The following is a 23,552-nucleotide window of genomic DNA, read 5'->3' on the forward strand; positions in this document are numbered from 1 at the left end:
TGACCTGTTGATACAAGATTAAAAGATAAAGAACTTAATATGCCTGCATTTTAACTTTTTCCTTTCTTCATAGTTTTTATAAATTAGATAATTTGAAAATGTTAAAGAATACCATAAAATTTATTCTGTTCTACAACTGCAATTAAGTCATCAATGTACTGTTTTTATGTTGAATTATTTTATGCCCAATACCAGTTTACATGTTATGATCAAGTCAGTGTTTTTTTGTAGAACCAAATAGTAAGTGAGCACATAAAGTAGAGAATGTAATCCTTTTACTAAATCCTGCTGCTTGAAAGAGGCTATTCCTGCCTTCAAGATTCAAAGGACTTCCTTTTAACCTCTTATAAACTTTCTTTGATTCTTTTTGAAAATACTCAACTGCCACTGAGTCATATTTCATGTTGTCTTTTCTTATGGATTTCTTTTTCTTTTACTATGGTTTATCCTGACAAAATATCATATTTATGCTAATTGGATAACATTTTTTGCTTGGCATGTTTAAAAATATTTTCATTCTTTCAACATTTGCCTGAATATAGAATTCTGCATTAAAATAGTTTTCCCTCAGGTATTTAAATTTGTAACATTTTGTTTTATTTTATTTTCTATTATTCAGTGTTACTAATTTCATTCTCACTTCTTTATAGGTGATATTGTTGTTGTTGTTTTTTTCTTGAGAAGGGCCAGGATGATCAATGCAGAAAGCTGGACCTATAACATTTGTTTTGAATGTATCTTTTCCTTGAACTCGAGTACAGACTCTGAGCTTTGTGTTATTGGTACAGTGTGTTTCCACCTGGGGTGATTTTATGCTGGATACCTAGCTAAAAGAGATGGACCCCTCTTTCACTGCTAAGGTCTTTATTTTGCTAGAAGAGACCCACTAGTCTAGCTGTTCTGAGTCCAGTTTTAAAATAGGTCTGATAATCACATTGAGGCCCACTCATTGTTATATTTGTCAATCTGGCTTGCATATTCTCTGGATTTCCCTTTAGAATCACTACACTTCTGTGTTCTGGGCTTCTATGTTCCTTATCTGTATTTCCTGTCCATTCAGTCTAATTGGTTTTCCATAATCCAGATTTCTTTAAACATTCAGGTCTACATTTGTCTCATTTTTTTGGTTTAAAGAAGTTATTGTTTTTATTTTTTTAAATTATACTGTCATCTTATTGAATCACTGGAAAGCAAAGAAAGGAAAACATTTGCTGCATCAGACATTTTTAGCTCATTTGAAATTGTTGATTTTCTACTAAAAGTTTCTTATATAAAATATAGGAGGATTGTTAGTCCAGTTTTGTGTAATTATAGAATAGAACCCAAGTATTTTAGCATAATATTAAGCTTTTCTGTCCTCAAGAGTAATGCATTTCCTATTCAATGTCATCTTTGTTTTGTTCCTGTGATAGATAGGCCCTCAAGATTCTTGGCCCCTGTACACACATCATCTCCCAGTTATTCAATTATATATTAATCTAGGTTCTACTATGAAGTGATTTTGCAGATGCAAATCCCAAACTGGTTTACTGTAAGATTATCTCATTAGGCTTGACCTAATCTCATAAGCTCTTTAAAAATAGTTTTCTCTGGCTTGTCTAAGAAGTCAGCAATTCAAAAAATGAAGAGATTTGACACATGAGAAATTCTCAGTTGCTGGCTGTGAAGGTGGTAGGTGCTACATGAGAGGGAAGGCAGCAGCCTCTAGGAACTAAGAGAATCTGACGGCCAATATGGAACAGGTTTCTCAGTCCTATAGCCACAAAGAATTGAATTCTGTCAACAATAAGAATTAGCTTGAAAGTACATATTACCCTATAGCTTCCAGATGAAAATTCAGTTTGACTGATACCTTGATTTCAGTTTTGTCTACCCTGAGCAGAGAACACAGCCAGTCTGTGCCTGACTTTTGATCTAAGGACTTGTGACTAATAAATGTGTGTCATTTTAAGCCATTTTATTTTTTGATCTCTTTTAGGCAGAAATGAAAGACTATTGCATTTTCTCGCCATTCTACATTTGTTATATTAAACTCTAAACATTGCTTCTACATTCTCATGTCATTATTTCTAACCTGAAAATTACCTGGTGCCCTTCATTTTATCTCTAAAAGTTTTTTTTTTTCATTGTTGTTGTTTTGTTTTTGACAATTACCCAAAGCTTATTTACATTTTTTCCTAAGCCCCTTCTGGGAAATATAATATTTCCCTTTCTGAAAAATTATCACTCCTTATCCCATACATGATATATTTTATTCTGCCAAATTACATGTTACTGAGATTAGGAGACATTCCTTTATTCATCCCTTTGCTTCCACAGAACCTTCAATAGTATCTTATACCTAGATATAAACAAATCATATTGTTGAATTAAATTGTGACACTACAGGGACAAACACTGTAACAAGTTACACGTTTTTAAAAGAATACTGATAGAAGTTTAAGCTTGCAGATTCAAATTATCAAAGGTTTCAGCATCTAAACAATAAAAATAGCAATAATTATGTCAACAATTATACAATGTTTTATAGTTGAGAAGCATTATTATGTTTTATTTTGATTTTCAAAAAGTTTGGAAAGGTAGGAGGTTCATATTTAATAGATGAGAACACAAAGGTCTTTAAAATATGATTTATAAAGTCATACAGATAACTAATTGTTAATGAATTCTAGACTCCCTATCAATTTTGTGACTTAAACATAATCTTTTGCCATGTTGTACTTTCCTGTTATGGTAAGTTTCTGCTAGAAAATGATTATGTCTTCAGTACTGTATTATTTTCCTATTGCTGCTGTAACAAATTACTACAAATTTTCTTGCTTAAAACAACACAAATTATCTTACAGCTCTGAATGTCAGAAGTCTTAAATTAAGATGTTAGCAGGGCTGTTTCCTTCTGGTGGCTCTAGGAGAAAATTCATTTCCTTATTTTTCGCAGCTTTAAGAAGCTGCCTTCATTCCTTAGGTCATAACCCTTTGTTCCGTCTTCAAAGCCAGCAGCAGCAGCAGCAACCTAGTCTTTAAATATCTCATTCTCTCCCCACCTATCCCCTCTTTCTCTTTCACATCTGCTTGTGTCATCATTTCTCTCTCTCTGACTCTGACTTTCCTGCTCCCTCTTTCATTTATAAGGATGCTAATGATTATATCTCATACATGTGGGTGATCTAGGAAATTAACCCCCTTTCAAGGTCCTTAGATTAATCACATTTGCAAAGTCTTTTTGCCATACAAGGTAACATATTTGAAGGTTCTAGAGATTAGAAAAAGAACATTTTAGGAGGATCATCACTCTGTCTACCACAAGTACCCATGGTTAGAACTATAGGATAGCTATATCATGTTCGTATCATGTGTTAAAGATTAGCAGACTTTAGAAAGACAACTCTTCATTAAAACCACTACAATTAAACAGTTCCACATATTATACTTAAAAAATGAAGCTTAATATGGAAAACTTACTTTATTGAATGTACTTCATTAACCTCGTATAACACATATTTCTAATAAAGAGCATTTTATAGTGTTTCCATAATGACACAAAATTGAGTTACACACAGAATGCAAGTTGCCACTCTGTTGTTTGTATTTAATATGATTTTTTTTTAAGTAGATATACTAAAGAGTAGATTGGCAGTAGAGTAATAAAAGTAAAGGCAAAAAACAATACAAACTTTGATAAATTTGTAACTTATACACTTTTTAGAGATGAAATGTTTCCATCATATTTTTTCATACTTATAATGCTATAATTTGAAATTTTTACTTAATAGTCCCTTTGAAAACTGATCAAACTCTTAACCTGATTGTTATAAACTAATTTTTTATTAAGCCTTCTTACTAACTCATCTGTGGACAATTGTACTGTTCTATAAGGGACAAGTCTATTTTCAATAGAAAGCAACGATGAAGTAATATAGCTTAATTTAAGGCAGTTTCATTAAGAAAATGTAGCAAAACTGCTTGAGACAAATTAAGAAGACAAATTAATTATTCTACAATTAGCTACTGAGAGCATTTATTTATAATGATTTACATAAAAATAGGCAAAAGGAAAATTTATTACATGTATTTTTGAACCATTGCTGTAAAATAAATATATGAATCAAATCGACCAATTAACACAAATGAAAAATGGTATTGATTTTCTAAAATATACAATGTAAAGTCCATTTTAAAACATCTTTGACCTTCAGAAATATACTTGATATTTGTTACACAAATAAAATGTCATCATATTTATTAATAAAGACATTTATTCACACATTAATTCAACATGTGTTAATTCAAAATGTTTCTAATATTTATTTTTTAAAACAATTATGCCACTTGATCGGTATTTTTTCAAAAATTTTTGTCTAGGTTTATAAGATAAAGTAGCCTTTGGACCAGTGAACTCAATCTCAAATGAGATCTATATACAATACATAGAATTCTACCATTTAACTTTAGAGTTAGAATAAAGAAGAGAAAGAAAATGATATTTATTGAGTGATAGGAAGCATATGTGATTTTATGTAGCTGTTTTCTTCTCTAATACACAAATGGAGAAAGGATCACTGAGGTTCACACAATGGCAAATCATGGGGCCAAATTCCATTTCCTGATATATTTCCAAACTCATAATTTTTCCATTATAAATACTATCTTCCTATAGATCCGATAGTAGTGACATAAATGTATAGGAGAAATTAAAATGAAAAACATATCACAATAGAAATTGGACAATTTCCTGATATACCTTCAATTCAGTTTTATTTGTGACAGTAATATATTCAACTAAAACTAAAAATCCAGCCTCCTGAAGAGATCTCACATTTTCTTGAGAACAAAGTGATAGTAAATAAAGTCCCTTGACTATGTTTGGAGTTCTCAGGAATCTTTCCAAAATCCCTAAGGGCTATAGGTATTGTTACATATTGTAAGTTACATTCACCATGGGCCTGTGCTTCTCAAAAAGATGACAGAACTGTACACTTTAGCCTGAATTTATTTCTAGATTGGACTGTGCTGAGAGTCCATGCATTACTTGCAATTATTCCAGTCAAAAACAATCCTCTGGAATGTGCAATAGTTATTTATTAAAAAATAAAGCAATGTAATAGATTTAATGTCAATGCTTTAAAATACATCAATTCAACCAAATCAATGAGTTTAAGTTTTTTCCCCGCTATTTTTATTACATACATTTTCATGTTCTTTCTGCCTGTTATTTTTAGACTCTCTCAAGTGGCAGTTTTTCTTGAGGGTCTTAAAGTGAGCTCATTTTGTTTTAAACCAATTAAAAGAAATACTTAGATAAAATGGTTATGATATTAAAAAGTGAGAGGAAATCAATGCATATTTTAGGTGAAATTCACATAATATAAAATTTATCATAATAAAGTGAATAATTTAGTGGCATTCAGTAATTCACAGTGTTGTACAACTACTCTCTCTCTAGTTCCAAAACATTTCATCACCCCAAAATAAACCCTTTTAACAATCGCTCCTCATTTTCCCCTAACCTCAATCCCAGGCAGCTCTGCTTTCTGTCTCTTTGGATTTTGCAATTCTAGATATTTCACATAAATGGCATCATACAAAATGTGACCTTTTGTGTCTGGTTTCTTTCTTTCACATAGCATAATGTTTTGAAGCACATCCATGTTCTTCATTACTTTTTCTGGCTGAATAATATTCCATTGTGTAGATATACCACAATTTGTCTATTCATTATGGATGGATATTTGAGTTTTTCTAGCTTTTGGATTTTTTGAATAGTGCTGCTATGACCATTTGTGACAAGTGTTTGTTTAAATATCTGTTTTTCAAATAATTTGGGTTTATAACTAGGAATGGAATTGCTAGGTCCCAGGGTAATTATATGTTTAATTTTTGAAGATCTGAAAAGTTGTTTCCAACAGTAGCTGTGCCATTTTACAATGCAAACAGCAATTAAAGTGAGTTCCAATTTCTTTACATCCTTGTCAATATGTTATTTTTCTTTTTTCATTTTAGCCATTCTACTAAGTGTGAAATAGTATCTAATTGTGATTTTGATTGGTATTTCCCTGGTCCATCTTGCCACACATTGCATTGTTGAATGATTACTCAACAATAGATTCACTTAGAAAGATATAAGCCAGCATCTAACATCAGGTGTTTTCAGCAAGAGTCTTCACATTCCTGCAGCAGTTCTGGGGCTCTTTTGGCATTCCAAGATACAACTTAGTTGTAGAGAGAGGAAAGAAATCATATGGGTGAGTGTGGGAACCACTATGGCTTAGAAGGCCCATCTCACAAATAAGATCTGATATCTCTTGCAGAAGTTTCAATGGGTATATAGCTTCCCTAGTCCTGGTAAGGGACCAACCTAATTTTCACTCAGGGAAGTCACCAGTTATGGCTTCCCACCAAGTATTAATAAATATTTTACATTCTTTCCAGTCCAAATGCAATTTACCAAATGTGAGTTATTTTCAACCATAAGCAAAATTGCCTGACATAATTAACATTCTACCATTAGTGCACATTTAAGAAACAGAGTTATAAAGTTACGTGATGGTTAAATTCCTCCACAGAAAAGGAGAAAATGTTTTCTAATCCTTTACTCATAATTTCTTTATTATATCCTAAATGATGAATCATTTGTAACTACATGTATAAAAATATTTTTGACAGAAAATGAGAAAGAATAACAGTATATCTATATAATGTTATATTGCATTTCCCAGAAACTGCTACTACTACAGTCCTTATATATTTTTCCTACTATACTTATACAACAGAGATGATAAAAATGTTAACCAACCCACAAATATTAGATGTTGTTTAAAAAATTACATACACAAAAATTCACTAGATTAATTTTATCCTTTTTATTGAATATATTGATTTACTTGTTCATGTTCAGAGAGCTTAGAAATTTTCAGAACAATCTACTTACTAGGCCATAGATATGAACATATAATTGGAGAATTCACATAATGGTAATTTTTGTTATAGTTTTAAAATGTATCTCGTTTTTGCATTTCAAATTTAAATTAAATTTCAAAGTAAAACATATTACTAAGAACAAATGGAAAATATTATATAGTGGAAAATAAAAATATAATTCTTCTGATTTTACTTTACAAAAAGAAATATCATTAATATTTTGTGTGTTTTCTAGAATTTTTTCTATAGATGCAGATATGTTTGATATAGATCCATAGTTGTATTTTGTGGCACTTATTTCTATAGATGTAGATAAAGTTGATTATGTTGTAAAATTATTGGCATGTTATTTTTTAAAATAGTATTATAATACAATAGTATTTCTAATATTTGACAACTTTTAGCATTACCAGCAGTAGTTGCATAGTATTTATTTATGAAATTGAACCATAATTCTTAACTATTCTTCAATTTCTGGCCACTCAATTTGTTTGTGTATTTTTAAAAATATGTGTCAGTATTTCTTACACTTGAGTTTCCATTGTTCTCCCTGTACTACCAAAGATCCTATTAAGATTTCTGTTAGAAAATTTTCAAAACCTTCTATTGTATAAGAAAGTTAATCACTGCCACCCTGTGCCAATTCAATTTGACAAGCATTCATGAGCACTTTCAAAGCATGAGACACTTCTGATTCAGCACTTAAAAAAATGAGGGGAATGGTTGGAAAATCAGTTTTGGACATAACACATACAAGTTGTAAAGACTTTTGTATTAGAACTAGAGTGGATTTTTTGGCCACAAAGAGAAATTTGAGTTAATGGAATCTAAAGAATGAGAGGCCTTGGGGAAAGATATTGTTCAGATCTAATATGCCATTAAGAGATTAGATGCTTTTAAAACTGCCAGGAGAAAAGTCCAAATGATACACATTCATGTTAGTAATGGGAAAAGAAATTTTAAAAAGAGTCTTCCACAAGTTCACTCAGTATAATGTCATTGATTAAATAATGACTAGGAGGAAATTACACATTGAAGTGTGATACCATTCACTTGAATATCTTAACCTTCTCTGAAGAAATATATTTGCTAACATTCTAATAAAACTCACTGCATACTGTCTTCCAAGAAAGCTAAGTTGATTCAGGAAATACAGATAGTGATTGAGTTGTAATTCTTTGAGGGTATTACTTCTATGCAAGACAGGATATGTACTTCGATTTTTCAAAAGCCATTGAAAATAGTTCTGATAGAAACAACTCTTGGGAATTCAAAGAAAATGTTAAGCCTCTAAAAACAGTAATAGTGGGTATCATTAACTTACTATGAAATATAAAACTTAAAACAGAAGTATCGGAAAAATTCAAAACAGTAATGAATTTACTTGTAGAGAAAACACTTAACAGCACAATTCTTATTGTTCTAAACATATATTTTATTTCATACCAACTAAATCCATCTTAAAAGATGGCATGAAAACATTAATCTTAGAATCTAAAAACTAGAAGGACCTTTAGATACCATCCTCATCTTCATCTGGGTAGCAGAGGTCTAAGAACATGAAGTAAATTATCCATCACACATCTCGTAAGTGAATGTATAAATTAAGATTACATTCAGTTACAAATAAAAGAAAACTCAAAGTTGGCTTCTACTTCTTTTTCTTCCCAAAATGACATAGGTAATCAGTCCTGGGATGATGTAGTAATTCAATGATGCTATTAGAGAATAGGAATCCTTTTTTTTTTTTTTTTTTTTTGCTTTGTTAGCATAATATCTAGCTTTCTCAACTAAGCTGATAGCCTCAAATTGAAAGGTGACTGTTGCCATTAAGACACAATTACACATGGGTAGGAAGTGACATCATGGTTTAAAAAAAAAAAAAAAGAAAAAGGATTTTTTTTTTAATGAGATGACTTTTCTTTTAAGGAATATCCTCTCCAGAGACATCTGCTTACAATTCAGTTAGCGAGGACTGTGTCACATAGCTAGTATTATTTATAAAAGAGGCTGGGATTTATTATTTTAGTTGAATACGTTTTTGTCCTCACCAAATTGGAATTCTATTAATGAATTAGAAGGATGTAATTGATAATGTGAAGGCAATTTTCAATGTTCACCTCAAACGTCACAATAGACTACCCATCCTCTAGTGATTAATTCAGAGTTCTCCAGAGAAACAGAACAAATAGGAGAGAGAAAAAAAAAGAGAGAGAGAAAATCTGCAGGACAGACCCCAGGCTAGAAAACCAGGAAAGAGTGGATGTGTTACAGTCTTAGGTACAAAGGCTATCTGGAAGTATAATTCTTCCTGTGGTACTTCAGTCTTATCTCTTAAGGCCTCAGCTGATTGAATGAGGTCCACTCACATTATGGAGGATAATCTGCTTTCTTAGGATTTAATAAGTAAATCTGATTACTCACCTAATTTAAATGTTAATCTCTTCTAAAAAATTCCTTTCCAGTAACATCTAGATAGGTATTTGACTAAATATTTGTCTACTTTGATGTAGCCAGGTTGACACAAACAATTAACTGCTACAATTGTCCTTTGTCAAGTTGACACCCACAGACATTTTCTTTAACTATACTTAATCTTCAAATAAAAACAATAACTATTCATATACTGCTTAACATGGTACAACTAACTTGAGTACAACCAAAAATGCACTCATTTTCCAGAAAAGGAGGCAAAGTCCGTGGGTGATGTTTACTCTTCTTGTTGCTATATTATAACTTAAATACTACAATGTAAAGTTAAAATGTAAATAGTAAGATGTAATGCATCCTATGTTATATGATAAGACAATAAAGGAGAAAACGAAAGGTTTTATATGTATGTACAATTATATTCATATATTCATGCTTAAAAAGATGTCATATATTCATACATAATAAGATGTGGTAGAAATACCAATGACAATTACAGTCCTCATTTCTGTAGCTAGTCTCATGATCATAGTTGGTATTTATAACTGCCTCGTTCCACTACCCATTCCCTTGGTCCTCAGCAAGCACCTCAGCTGATTGTGTTTCTTTCTCTGGTGGGATGATCCAAAACTTTATTTCTGAAGGCTCTAGGCCATTAGCAGTACTTCCTGAAATGGGTTGTTGTAGTTTTCCATTGACGATAATCACAGAACATGGTAATTCTAAGAGACACCAAAAGGAATTTCCTTTAGTCCAGACATAATCTTTCTTACCCCCATTGTGGAGTAGCAGTCCATTTTCCTCTGAGTAATCAGGATCAGTCATCTTATCCAGCACAGTAAGTCTCTTCCTTGTTTGTTGATTCAGTGACATGAGGAGCCCAAATTGGCAAGGTAGCAGATTTAACTTCCAGTTCATTGAAACCATTGATGAATCTCCTGGTGGAATTATTCCTCTGTTTGGAAGTAAGACCTCTAGACCAGCAAAGCATAAGGTTGTGGGTACAGGAAGCCAAAAATTTTGCTAGTGGATAATAGTAATGGTATCATCAACATTTCTCTCCCTTCAATTCTGGTTAAAATAGAAATCATATCAGAGAAAATACAATCTCCTAGAGAATCTTGCTCCAGCCTTGCAAGATATTGCCACCTAGCTGGAGCTGTAATTGTGCCTTCAGAAGGCCATTTAACTATTCTATCAAATCAGCTACTTCAGGATGGTGGGGAACATAGTAGGAGCAGTGAATTCCATAAGTATAGGCCTATTGTCAAATTTTATTTGCTGAGAAGTGAGTTCCTTGATCAGCAGCAGTGCTGTGTAGAATACCACAATGATGGATAAGATATTCTGAGTCCATAGATTGCAGTTTGGGCAGAAGTATCACATGGGAGGAAGGTGAGTCCATATCTAAAGTCAACTTCTATTCCAGGAAAACAAAACAATGTCCTTTTCCTGAAAGAATCTGTCCAATGTAACCAATCTGCCTCCAGATAACTGACCCATTGCCCCTAGGAAATGATGCCATATTGTGGGCCCAGTGTTGATTTCCATTGTTGGCCGATTGGGCACTCAGCAGTGGCTATAGCTAGGTCATCTTTGGTGAGTGGAAGTTGCTGAGCCTATGAATAAGGTTCTAGTCAGGTTTTACCACTTGCATGTGACTCTAGACAAGTCTCTAAAATTTGCTTAGCTTCAGTTTCATCTTCTCTAAATATGAATAATAATGCTAGCCTTGTTTGCTCACATGTTTACTTTCAGAATCAAAGTAATATATAGAATATTGCTTAATAAAAATTTTAAGGAATAATATTCTAAATAATGAAATGCACATGGCTAATATGTATGTAAAATATTCCTAATAAACACATGAACTATAGGAAAAACATTAATGATATATTACTTATTGACTATCAATTACACATGTTAATAGTGATGCTACCCAACATTGGATATGATATATACTTTCATATACTATTAAAAGGAGTACAAAAATGATGTAAAATCATGAATAGCAGTTTGGAAAACCTCAAAAAATGCACACATATATCTTTTATTTCAGTAGTGCTGCTTGCAAGAACCTATCTTTTAGATTTAACTAGGTGTACAAAATATAGATAAAAGAATGTTCATGAAAGTTTGGTTTGTAATTGTATAACAAAGTTGTGTAAGCACAGATTAATGAATTATCTAAATGGGTATACCCCTTCTTTCTCCATCCCTTTTTTCTCACATTGGTTAAACCTTTGCCAGTTTAACCTGAGGCCAGGATCATCATAATTTTCACAACAATCTGATACCATGGGGTTCCTGAGACTGTATTTGAGGATTAATGATCTGTGCTGCCCTTGTGACATTTTGGTTTTCTATAGACTAATAGAAGTAAATCAATGGGAAAGTAGAGTAGGCCCTCTGATGATATCATAACCAAAGAATATTGATTCTTATGTCTTTCCATTCTCTACCTGCATATTTCCAAAGCATATATTGAATGATATGCCAATGTACATTATAATTTGTTTTGTAATACAGTAGCTAGACCACATCCTTCCACAAATTTCTTTTAATGTTCTAATTTCTGTCTTGACATTTATCATTTAGAATTTCTTTTGAGTGATTCTCAATAAATTGTTGGGGAAGCTGTGGAAATAGAATTGATATTTCCATCAGTTTCACATGTATTATCGTGTATATTTATTTGTGTGGAACTTAAGTTGTTTGTTTTTTTTTTCTATTTGACATTCTCAAAAGAATTTATTTGGTTTCTATTATTTACTTTTTAAAATCACTCTACTAGGTATAATATATGATGTAAAACTTGATTTTTGCTGCAGAAAAATATAAGAAAAAAATACAAAGACTGATAAATTCTAGCCTGAAACTAACCAAAGTATTTGGCAGAGTGTATAAGCTTTGCATCTGAATAATTTCTAAATATTAAGCATGTTCATTTACCTTGATATCAGAAGTCTGTCGCTGAGATAAGAGAATTATGTGTACCAAGAGAAAGACTGAAATCAAAAGGAACACTTGAATTTAGCTTGGTGCTTCTTGACAACCCCTACAAGACTAAAACAACATTTACATTCTAAATATACACAATTCTCTAAATCTACATTTAGGAACTGATTCCAGCCATGTCAATTATGCAATTATATCACAGATAACACAGCAGTGCTGGCATTTGATAATTGACAGACTCCTATATATGTAACTACTCTGTAATTGAAAATGGCTTAATTCAAATCAGAGTAGTTAATCTGAAATAGTAAATAGTAAAATTCTTGGCATTTTATATACTTAGTTTAGAAAAGAAGCTTTGCTTTTTGTTAAAAGCATTATACTTTTAACTTATACTTGTTTATTTATGCTTATTTATATGTACATAATAAAAACTGTATTTATAAATATGTGTAGAACAGAAATTAACTTTTATCCTAAAGATTTTTAGTAAAATAGTCGTCTATCGTTCCTGTTCATTGTCTCCAGTTTCCCAAAGGACCTAGTAGGAAATAAATTATCTCAACTTGCTAAAATATCACTTTTTATAAATAAGACTTTTAAAAAAACTGAACAATAGTTCTTTCTTGGGATTGCAACCTATTTTGTTTGCTTTGCACTTTGGTTTATTTACATATTTAATTTAAAGAATTCAACTTCTGTTGCCTTTCAAATTTTGTTATCATTCACCTCCTAGCACCCAAACACTCTCATGATTGAATGTCTCTTATGATGGCAGGTAGCATTTTTTAGTAAGTGTAATGCATATCATTTGGAACATTAATTGTGCACATCAAATAAGTCAGCAATTCTACTTTTTCTCCCCCGTGCGACTGCCTTAGAAAAGGCTCTTACCTGGAACATTGTAATATCCTCCTTATGGGTCTTTTTGTCTTTGATTTTGTTCGACAGCAAAATTTCATGCATACTGATGCCAAAAGAATCTTGATAAAATGAAAATCCTATTGTGGCTTTGCATTGTTTAAAGTCTCTCAGTGTTTCCTCCAGTCACATTTCATATGATAGAAACCTCAGGATTTGTTTGCAACATATAATTAATCAATTCTCATCACTTCCACACATACACTCTGCTCTGCCATACTTCTTGTACGCAATTATTTTTTAGAATATGCATGATCCTAATTCTATGTTTACACAAAACTTTTTATTTTTACTGAAATATCCTCTCACCCTCAAATCCAACCCTGATTTCTTATACTCCTTTATCTCCTTCAAGACCCAGAATAGATGTGACTTTTCCCAGGTAGCTTTCCATAGGATTTTTTGAGTACTCAGTCTATCTGTATATGGCACAATAACAATACCTCAGCCAATGATTGCTGTTAGCTCTTCCTGTGTGGGCGCTCTTCTTATTTCTGCAAATGCATATAAACATACACTCACACACACTTGTCCAACACATATAGTCACAGACACACAGACATACACTAGATAAAAGTAAAAACATTTTTCTTATATGTTTTTTAATCCCAGTCTTTTAATAGGGTGACTGTTGCTAATGCTCGATAATTGTCTCTTGAATGAGACTTAATATGACAGCAAGGATTTAGGAAATAACGACGACCAAGACTATGAATGCTTAAAATTTAGAATAAAAGTTTTACATTCTATGAAATATTTGTACAATTTGGATATTTATGGCTTAATCTATCTTTTATTGAAATTCAGCTCTGAATAAACCCATTTTTCATAAATATGTCAGTGCAAATGAGCACTCTCAACATATCTTTACATAACTTTAATAATCATTCTAAATTATTTTAAAATAATTTTACAGACCTTATCTAAATATACGAGTTTATTTAAAGCTTAAGCTATGATACTATGTAGATGAAATTAAGCAGATACAATCCAAGATGACCAGGAGTCTAATAATATTTTCTTAGTATCACTATATTTGTTTGAGGTAAAAAGTTCCTAATTTGAAGGATCTGAGTGATTCATACATAAATCAACAAATATTTATTAAACAAGCTTTTTATATATACGGCATTGTTCTAAGCACTGGCTTATATCAGTGTATATGTATAAGGCATTTATTAAGACTTTGTTCAATCACTTCATAGAAACGTGGTTAGTATATGTTTTAATCTCTTTGAGTCCTACTCTGAGGCTCTAGCATATCACAATTGTGAAATGACACAAGCCTTCATGAGAAAATATAGTACCTTAATTTTTAATAACTATACACTATCTCTATGAAAGACTATAGTGAAATTATTTGGGGTATGGGACCACTCTGGTGTCTCTTAAATCATGCCACGTACATGGTTATTTATCAATTCTGTTCTAGTTGACATGCTCTTTTTCTAGCCTTCAACCCCCAAAAAGAGCCCCTTTAATACAGATGAAAAATACACCTAATGTGAAAAGAATTTTCACAAAAAACACTATTAATTTTCTTTCCAGATCTTAAGTTATTTGGGATATTTGAAGGGAGGGATTGTTTCAATCACATTAGTGGAGGTCATTTACCTTATGAATTAACATAGGACAGTTACTCTTAGAAAATATAAAAAGGACCAGATACCTTTCTAACATAAAGCACATCAACATATGAAATTTATTATATACTGCCGCGGTCCAGCCACGACAGGATCCAGGGGGCCCCGAAGCGGGGCAAGGCGTCGGCACGGGAGACAGTCAACTACACAGCTCAGAGGCGATGTGACACTGTTCCGTTTTATTGTGATTTGATTACAACTTTTATACTTTCTATTTTGGCATTTGATTATACTTTGCGTTTAAGATAGCAGGGAGTTAAATTTCTGTGGTTAGGCGAAGCAGAAAATCTTATAAAGTATATTATTATTAATATTCATGATTAACTAGTACATTCTTTTCTCAATCATTAGAACAGAACTACCTGATGGAATAATCTAAACTTTTAAGTCTTATATCTATTACGTAAGATACAGTTTGACTTAAGTAAAGGTGATAGATAGAGGTATTCATAACAGCAAGTATTGGCTTGTGGGCAGACGTTCTTCTTTCTGACTGAAGAAATCTTTTAATTGCTACTTGATTTATGCTATTATTTAAAGTTCAAGCTGAACCTTTCTCATAGCTGTTCAAAAGTTTCTTTGGTGCAGTATTGAGGAAAATATTTATAAAAATCGGTTTTACAAAGCTGCTTTTGTAAGCTAAGTTTTTGTTCCTTTGTTTTTTAAGCACTAAGGAGGTCCTGACCTAGCCAGCCTTTCTATAAACTTAAACTATTATAAGGCACATGAATTCCATCTTTATTCACTATGCGTATGCTATTTTCATTATAAGCTCCTGTAAAAGGCAAAGGAGGATCAGGTAATCTTTTCATACTATTAGCCGCCTTAGGTGGATACCAGAGTTTTCCATTTATCCAGTAGGCCACAAGAGGAGGCCCTTCCATAGTAGGCACAGGCTTATGAGTAAATTTCTTATACTTTACTAATTTTTCTACTAACTGTGTGGGAACAGGAGTATAAGCTGGTTCTAGTAATTCAGCTTGTTGTAATTTATTCATAACATCTTTAAGAGGTGCGTCAAAAGGAATTTCTCTTAATAATTGTTCTAATAAAGGGTTTACGCATTCTGGACATGTCAGGGTGACTGGAGCTGATTCCATACGCCGGGAATTTACTATGTTTTCCTCAGAGCCAATTTTGAGGAAATCCACTTGTACAGCGTTTACTCTTATAGAATTTGTGCTACCTAAATTCCCCTTATTAATAGGATTGTTCCTAAGAAACCAATTATCCCTAAACACATGCCACTTCCTCGTTCTTGATGATGCATTCTTTGAAGCCTCTGTCCCCATCTCTGGACCTTGTCATGCAGTAGAGTAGAAAGAGGACATGGCAATATACAGCTGAAATATACAAACTAACTTTATTTATTTGAAAATTAGGGAGTTACAAGACTCCAACACCTCATCTGAATTAAGATGAGAAACTTGGCAGGAAATAATCAATAAGCAGAGATGAAAGTTTTCAATTCCAATTTAGCTAAGGCATAGATATATATTTTAATGTAATAATATGCTTTGGCATTTTTACAAACCAAAAGGGAAAGAAAAATAATTTATTTTGAAGTGGATTGTCACATATGTGTATTTACCTTGGATGAGGTCAAAGATGATGTATTGGAAAGCTCCAATGATAAAAATAATAGTAACTTCAACATTGCAATAGACCCAAATACTATTAATCATTTCCATATTTTTTAATAGAGGCTCAAAGAACTGAAACAAAGGGAATTTGCCCGAAATGTAGCATCTAAATCCAGGAAAGATGAAAGAAAACAGGAAAAGGCACTCCAACGCCTGCATAAGCTGGCTGAGTTAAGAAAAGAAACTGTATGGTGAGTATGCAGTGAAATGTTAAGTTTTCTTAAAATGTAATGTTGAAAAAAAAAGAAAGAAACATAGAAATAAAGAAACATAGAACATAAATTTATTTCTCTCTATACCCAGAATAAGTATCACATTTTCATGGCTTTCTGTGGATTTTAAACAGTAAATTGAAATTGAATTTTATGCAAACGTGTTTACTGCTCATTTCAATAAAAGCCAAAATTACTATAATTTTAGTTTGTAAAAGAATAAATTTCACATTATTCTGCTATTTATGCTATCTTAGTTGAAAGTTATTTTATTTCTTGGTGAAATTCAACTTTTGATTGAAGAGACCAAAGCACCATCATATACCTTTGTTATAAATAGAGTTTTAAGAGGAACTTATTTTTTTAATTGAAAATTTGGAGAATATTTTTTTTTAATTATTTTTAGGAATATAAGAAAAAGGTCAGAAAGACCTATATATTTCAAAGGAAGGTCAAAATTAGTTTCACTGTGAATGAGCTATAACTGGACTGTAAGAAGTTCACAATTGTTACACTTTTACCAGCTTGTAACAGCAGCTATAGTGGTACAATTTAGAACCTACAGTTCAGGCTAGGGCAATGGTAAGGAAAGAAGACCCCATTTAGAGTGTCCTTCCCTCTTCTTCCCAATAAATAGGCCTCACTTACTATTGTCTAAAATCATGCTACTTTATAGTGAATTTATTTTGTGCAGAATGGTGTTAGATGATATCAATATATCAAAATATTGTTTGGGATGTCAAATTTGGGAAAAAAATCAAAATAAAATTAAATGTATTTGGAATCCTATATGGAACAGTTCAAATAAAATATAACTGCTATTCAATCGTTCTAAACCAAATTTTTTACTCGGTGTGGTAATAAATGAAAAAGTATATAAGACTTATGTAATTTAATGTCCTATAAGCAGCATTTGCAAATGTAAATTCTAATAGATTAAGAAAACTAGAATTAATAATATATGTACTAAAAGAAGCAATACTTCTTATCTAAATTACTTTCCTCAGTATACAGTACATATTTCACATAATACATATACACACATACACAGACACATATACCACATACATACACATACATGATTTTCCCATTAATTCAATGCCTCTAAATATGTGCAATTAGGAAAGAGTTGTTGTTTTTATAAATCAAGTAAGGTAATGAAATAGTCCATTGGGTTAGAGATTAAAGAAAATATTAAATTAAAAAATTTGGCCAATTATAACTTCTAAGAAACTTTTTAAATACATGGAAATTTCTTCATGGTATGATTCTGTTTGGTTAGAGATATTTAGGTAGTTTCTTATTTATGTGTTAGACATATATTTCTTTTAACTGGAACTCACTAATTTTGGTATACCAAAATTCTACATAAATAGAAATCGCATCTTAAGTAGTCTTTTATCTTAAATTTATCTTTTATTTACTGTATATCATTTATAACTTCAGAGTAATTTTTAAATATTAAGAATAGCAATTCCAAAAGACTCAAAGCTCTAATGAGCTAGTATTATCTCTTAGTAATTTTTGCATTGCAGTATTCCACCTGGCCTTTGTTAGACTTTCAGTGAATGCTGGTGAATTCCCAGCCCTTCTGAAGTCATGATTGAGGGTTTTTCTTTAATTTGCTTTCTATTCTTTATACAGTATCGATGATGTTAAGTGTTTGTAAATTAAAATGATTTTAGAGAATTCTACAGTACTCCAAAATGTCACTGAAGATGCCATGGGGGTAAAAAATCTTGGTCGAGAAGCACTGATTGAGAGCATAGAAATATCCTTGACATTGCTGTTAATAGCTATAAAGGTAACTTCATGACAGAACCTCCAAACTCTCTCAAACAATATCCAATAACAAAATGAAATTGTAGCACTATAGAATGTAGTTGCATCATACGAAAGTAATTCTCTTACAAAAATTTTAAAAATTGAAAAAAAAATTATAATGACATTTCTAAGATGAATGTGTTTGAAAATTTTCCCACAAAAGTGCCCTAACATGTACTTTTGCTATTTTTTGTAGTGCTCCTGGAAGCGGCCCCATGTTCAAGTCAACAACTGTTACTGTGAGAGAAAACTGTAATGAAATTTCCCAAAGAGCTGTTGTGGATTCAGTTAATAACCAAGAAGATTTCAAATATACTTTGATTCATCGTGAAGAGAGTGCTAAAGATGTTACCACTGTTGCTGCAGGCCCAGAAAGTGCAAATAATTATACAAAAAATAATCAACTTGGAGATCAAGCCCAGGGAATTCACAGACACAAAATCGGCTTTTCTTTTGCATTTCCAAAGAAAGCATCCGTGAAGCTGGAATCCTCAGCTGCAGCCTTCTCTGAATACAATGATGATGCCTCTGTGGAAAAAGGATTTAGCAGAAAAAGCAGATTTGTCCCTGGTGCTTGTCATCTCCAACTATCTTCACCAACAGATATGCTTTTGAGTTCTGAAGAGAAAGCTATCTCTTTTCATCCACCAGGGGGAACGTGCATTGACAAAGAAACTGCTCAAACTCAAGAGATGAAAGAAGTTTCTAGTGAAAAAGATACATTATTATTACCTTCATTTTGCCAGTTTCAACTTCCTTTATCTTCTGATGCAGGTAATTGTCAAAATGCAGTCCCATTAGCAGATCAAATACCACTGGAAGATGTTGTTATTAATGAAGACATACCTATGAGTGGTAATGGTTCTGCGATGTTAGGAGATAAATGCACAGTTCTCGATGTTGCTAATCATTGCATATCTTTGCAAACTACAGAGGAAAATGTTAAGGACGATGATTCATCCACAGTTGGAGGTGAAAATAAAAACCATGAGATGCTGACCTCTTCAAATTCTGAAGAGGATACTATAACCTTACATAAAAAAGCAGATTTATATAAAAGACCATGTGAGCCATTTGTACCTGTATTTAACAAAGATGGATCCACAGTTCTTCAGTGGCCATCAGAAATGCTGATTTACACAACTACTCAACCATCAATTTCTTATAGCTGTAATCCTCTCTGTTTTGACTTCAAGTCTACTAAATTAAACAACAATCTAGATAAAAATAAGATGCCCTTAAATGATCTTTATTCTCAGCAGAAGGAAGAAGATATTTGCAAGGGACCTGTTTTGGATTGCAAAGACACATCTATTGCAGCACTTACAGATTATGAAATTGGAAGTAGGAGAAACGAATTCACCCAAGTCATGCCTCTTTTGGCTGAAGATACTTTCTCCAATAATTATGATTCTGGAAAAAATGAGAATATGGGTCAGAAGTATAAAAATATTTCCTGTAGGATCAGAAAACCAAAAAAGTATAATTTTATTAAAAATCAAATAAAACAGGACAGTCTAGATGAGAAATACAAAAAAACAAGGTTGAAAGATAGTCATGAACACTGGTTCTGTAAAAGTAGAAGAAAGAGAAAAAGAAGAAAGTTATGTCGACATCATTATGGAGAAAAAAACAAAGAATCAAAAACTCACTTCAAAATGGAAACGGAAAATAGTTACAGTGATACAACTAGAAAAAATCTATTAGAAACAATTTCAGAAAAGCATCATTTAGCTGTAGAGCAATTATTAGACTCACATCAATTACCTGATAAAAAACCCAAGTCAGCATCTATATACTTAAGTGAAAATGAAGAAATGTGTAAAATCTGGAGCACTGAATACAGTAATAATGATGATATCAGTTTTAAAAATCACTTTATGAAGAACTCAATTGTTTTAAATGGACAATCCAATCCAACAATGATGCATTCTGGGAAACAGAATTTAACATACTCCAGAACTTACTGTAGTTATAAAGCCAAACTATCCAGCTGTCAGGATCACAGATGCCTAGTTCTTCAAAATGACATGAAATGCATGAGTCAGAATCAAGCTGTTAAAAGAGATTATAATTCTCTCATTAACGAATCAGAACGATTTCATCGAAAACGTAGACAACATTCATATTCTTATTCTTCAGATGAAAGTTTAAGTCAACAGAAGTATTTACCAGAAGAATTTTGGGGGCCACCATGTGCTTCTGCTTCCTTTAAGCCTAAAAGGAAACGGAGGAGGAAAAGAAGCAGATTCCGCACCAGATTTGAAGCTTCAGAACTCAAAGAGAACGCAGATCCTCCCATGAAAGGCAATTCTTCCGTATGTCACCAGGATGAGTTAATAAATGAAGATAAAAAAGAGGAAATAAAACCACAAGAAACAGCAAATGTTGAAAGGAACTCAGAACAAACAGACCAAGTAGAAAACAAACTGACTTTACACCCTAACAGTCCCCTTCCTCCTGGAACCAATGATGAAACTGAGCATTTATTAGTGGAGGCCACTGCTTGTGACTTGCCAGAGATTTCCAATGCACCCACCACATCTGTCTATGTAGCTAGTGCCCCAGCAAAGGAAGAAATTGACAATACCTTGCTCGAACACAAAGAAAGAAGCAAGAATATAAATATTAATGAAAAGCAAATTCCTTTCAAGGTGCGTAATATTGAAAGGAACTTCAGACAGTCACAACAACCTAAATCATATCTTTGCCATTATGAGCTAGCTGAAGCCCTTCCACAAGGAAAGGTGAATGAGGCATCGACTGAGTGGCTACGTTGCAATTCAGGAATTCTTAACTCACAACCACCATTACCATTCAAAGAAGCACATGTCAGTGGTCATACGTTTGTAACGACAGAGCAAATCTTGGCTCCACTGGCTTTACCAGAACAAGCATTATTGATCCCGATAGAAAACCATGACAAATTCAAAACTCTACCCTGTGAGGTCTACCAGCACATCATCCCGCCGAATGTGCTGGCCAACAAGGTCAAATTTACTTTTCCTCCAGCTGCCCTCCCACCCCCTAGCGCACCTCTGCAGCCTTTGCCTTTGCAGCAGCCCTTATGTTCTACCTCTGTAACCACTATCCACCACACTGTTTTGCAGCAGCATGCAGCAGCTGCTGCTGCTGCAGCTGCAGCCGCAGCTGCAGGAACCTTTAAAGTGCTTCAACCACACCAACAGTTTCTGTCCCAAGTCCCATCTCTCACCAGAACATCATTACCTCAAATCTCAGTAGGACCAGTAGGACCAAGGCTTTGTCCTGGGAATCAGCCAACTTTTGTCGCTCCTCCTCAAATGCCAATCATTCAAGCTTCAGTTCTTCATCCTAGCCATCTGGCTTTCCCACCTTTACCCCACACACTCTTTCCTTCACTGCTTTCCCCACATCCTACTGTCATCCCACTACAGCCCCTCTTTTAGTCATCACCATAAAAGGGGAAGAAAACATCATGTGAAAACTATTGCTATATGCGTAGATGCTCATCTAAGTGAATAATTTCCTATTTAAATGGTGGAAAGAAACTAGCCAAAATATGGCTTCTTTGGTATGAAATCATTTACTGTAAGTCTAATGATGCAAATAAATTCTTAGTTTCTGATATATAATGTTATTAAGGCACTGAATAGTTTAAAAATCAATACAATATATGCTGTATATTAAAATGTCTTAAAAGTATGTATAATGTACATAAGATATATTTCTAGTACTATAATTTATGTTGTAAAGTATGCTCTTTGTTTTTTTTTAATCTTTGTGTATTTGCACCTATTTAATGTTTAAACAAAGCTGATGGCACTATGTTTTGTACCATGTTCCTTGAAACTGTAAATTCAGTGAAAAATATCTCTTGCAATAAATTTTTGTTAAATATTTAAGTAAATCAAACTCCCGTTTTTAGTTGGTTTTATTGTTTGGGGAATTTATAGCAACAGCAGGTTTTGGATTTATATTGTTTTTCTATCCGTTGGCATCTCTGAACCTCAGAGGCCCTGCAAAATATCTTTGGAGTTCTATCAGTACTTAAACTATGATACCATCTTTCAGAATAAGTATATCAAAACCATTTATTTTTCTGTTTGTTCTAAAGTGACGTGTACTCAAAGTTTACTATATTTCCTAAACAATTGGCTCTTCAGACAATAAACCATAGAAATTCATGTTAAAATAATGTTAGTATTTGTGGGGAGGGGTGGATAACTCAAAAATATGCAAAGTACATAGTATTCTTTCAGGAACTGTAAAACTACTAGTAGAAAAGAAATGGCAAATAATCAATGTAAGTTCTTATAACATTTTTGTATGGTAAAATTCTCAAATGTATTATATTCATTTTTTATTGTTGCAAAAAATATACATATATAAGAATGTTGGCATGGATTAAGGAATAGGGTTAACTAATAAATTACTATCCATTATATAACATCTTGGGAAGAATGACGTAAACACTATCTGTATCTAGATATGTTCTTAATTGAGAATCTGGAAGTGGGAAGGAGAATAAACAAATAGATTTTCCTTCTGCAAATCTTTCTAGTAGTCATGTTTGCATCACATTTCTAAATCAACCAGGAACAATTAGAAAATCTCCACAACACTCTTCCATATTCTGCTTTATTTTTGGTGACCTCTGCATTATTGTTCACTCAAGTGCTTCTATGTGTATGAAAGAATATAGTTATTTAATATTAAACTAGGAAACACTACACTTGGAGAGTTTTTCCATGTTTACCTGCCCCAGTCCAGACCACTTGGTAATACAAAGTCTACATGCCTAGCAGAAAGGATTCACCTCACCATGTGCAAATGATAAAAGGTTCATAGCAGCCTAGCAATGCATCCCAGCACCAAGACGACAACTAAGTCCTTCTAAAGGAGAGCATTTCAATGATGCTGGACTAAGGAAATGCTATTTCTTATGTCCACTATTGGAAATAATATCGAACATAAACATATGTTCCCATATCAAAATAACCTATATTTAATTATATTTTAAG

The 23,552-nt window shown here is 32.6% G+C and overlaps 1 protein-coding gene across 1 annotated transcript in view; it reads left to right on the forward strand.

The window, feature by feature from the left end:
• The window catches only part of ZNF804A (zinc finger protein 804A), a 49,305-nt gene extending 26,862 nt beyond the window's left edge, over window positions 1-22,443 (forward strand). The window contains exons 3-4 of the mRNA XM_039839930.1: window positions 16,574-16,704; window positions 18,746-22,443. Of these exons, the coding sequence (XP_039695864.1) occupies window positions 16,574-16,704; window positions 18,746-21,977 (3,363 nt within the window). The 3' untranslated portion in view covers window positions 21,978-22,443. The remainder of the gene's footprint in view (window positions 1-16,573; window positions 16,705-18,745) is intronic.
• The last annotated feature ends 1,109 nt before the right edge of the window (window positions 22,444-23,552 follow it).

The sequence above is a fragment of the Pteropus medius genome, unplaced genomic scaffold (assembly GCF_902729225.1).
Source record: "Pteropus medius unplaced genomic scaffold, Ma_sr-lr_union100, whole genome shotgun sequence".
Classification (NCBI taxonomy): Eukaryota; Metazoa; Chordata; class Mammalia; order Chiroptera; family Pteropodidae; genus Pteropus; species Pteropus medius.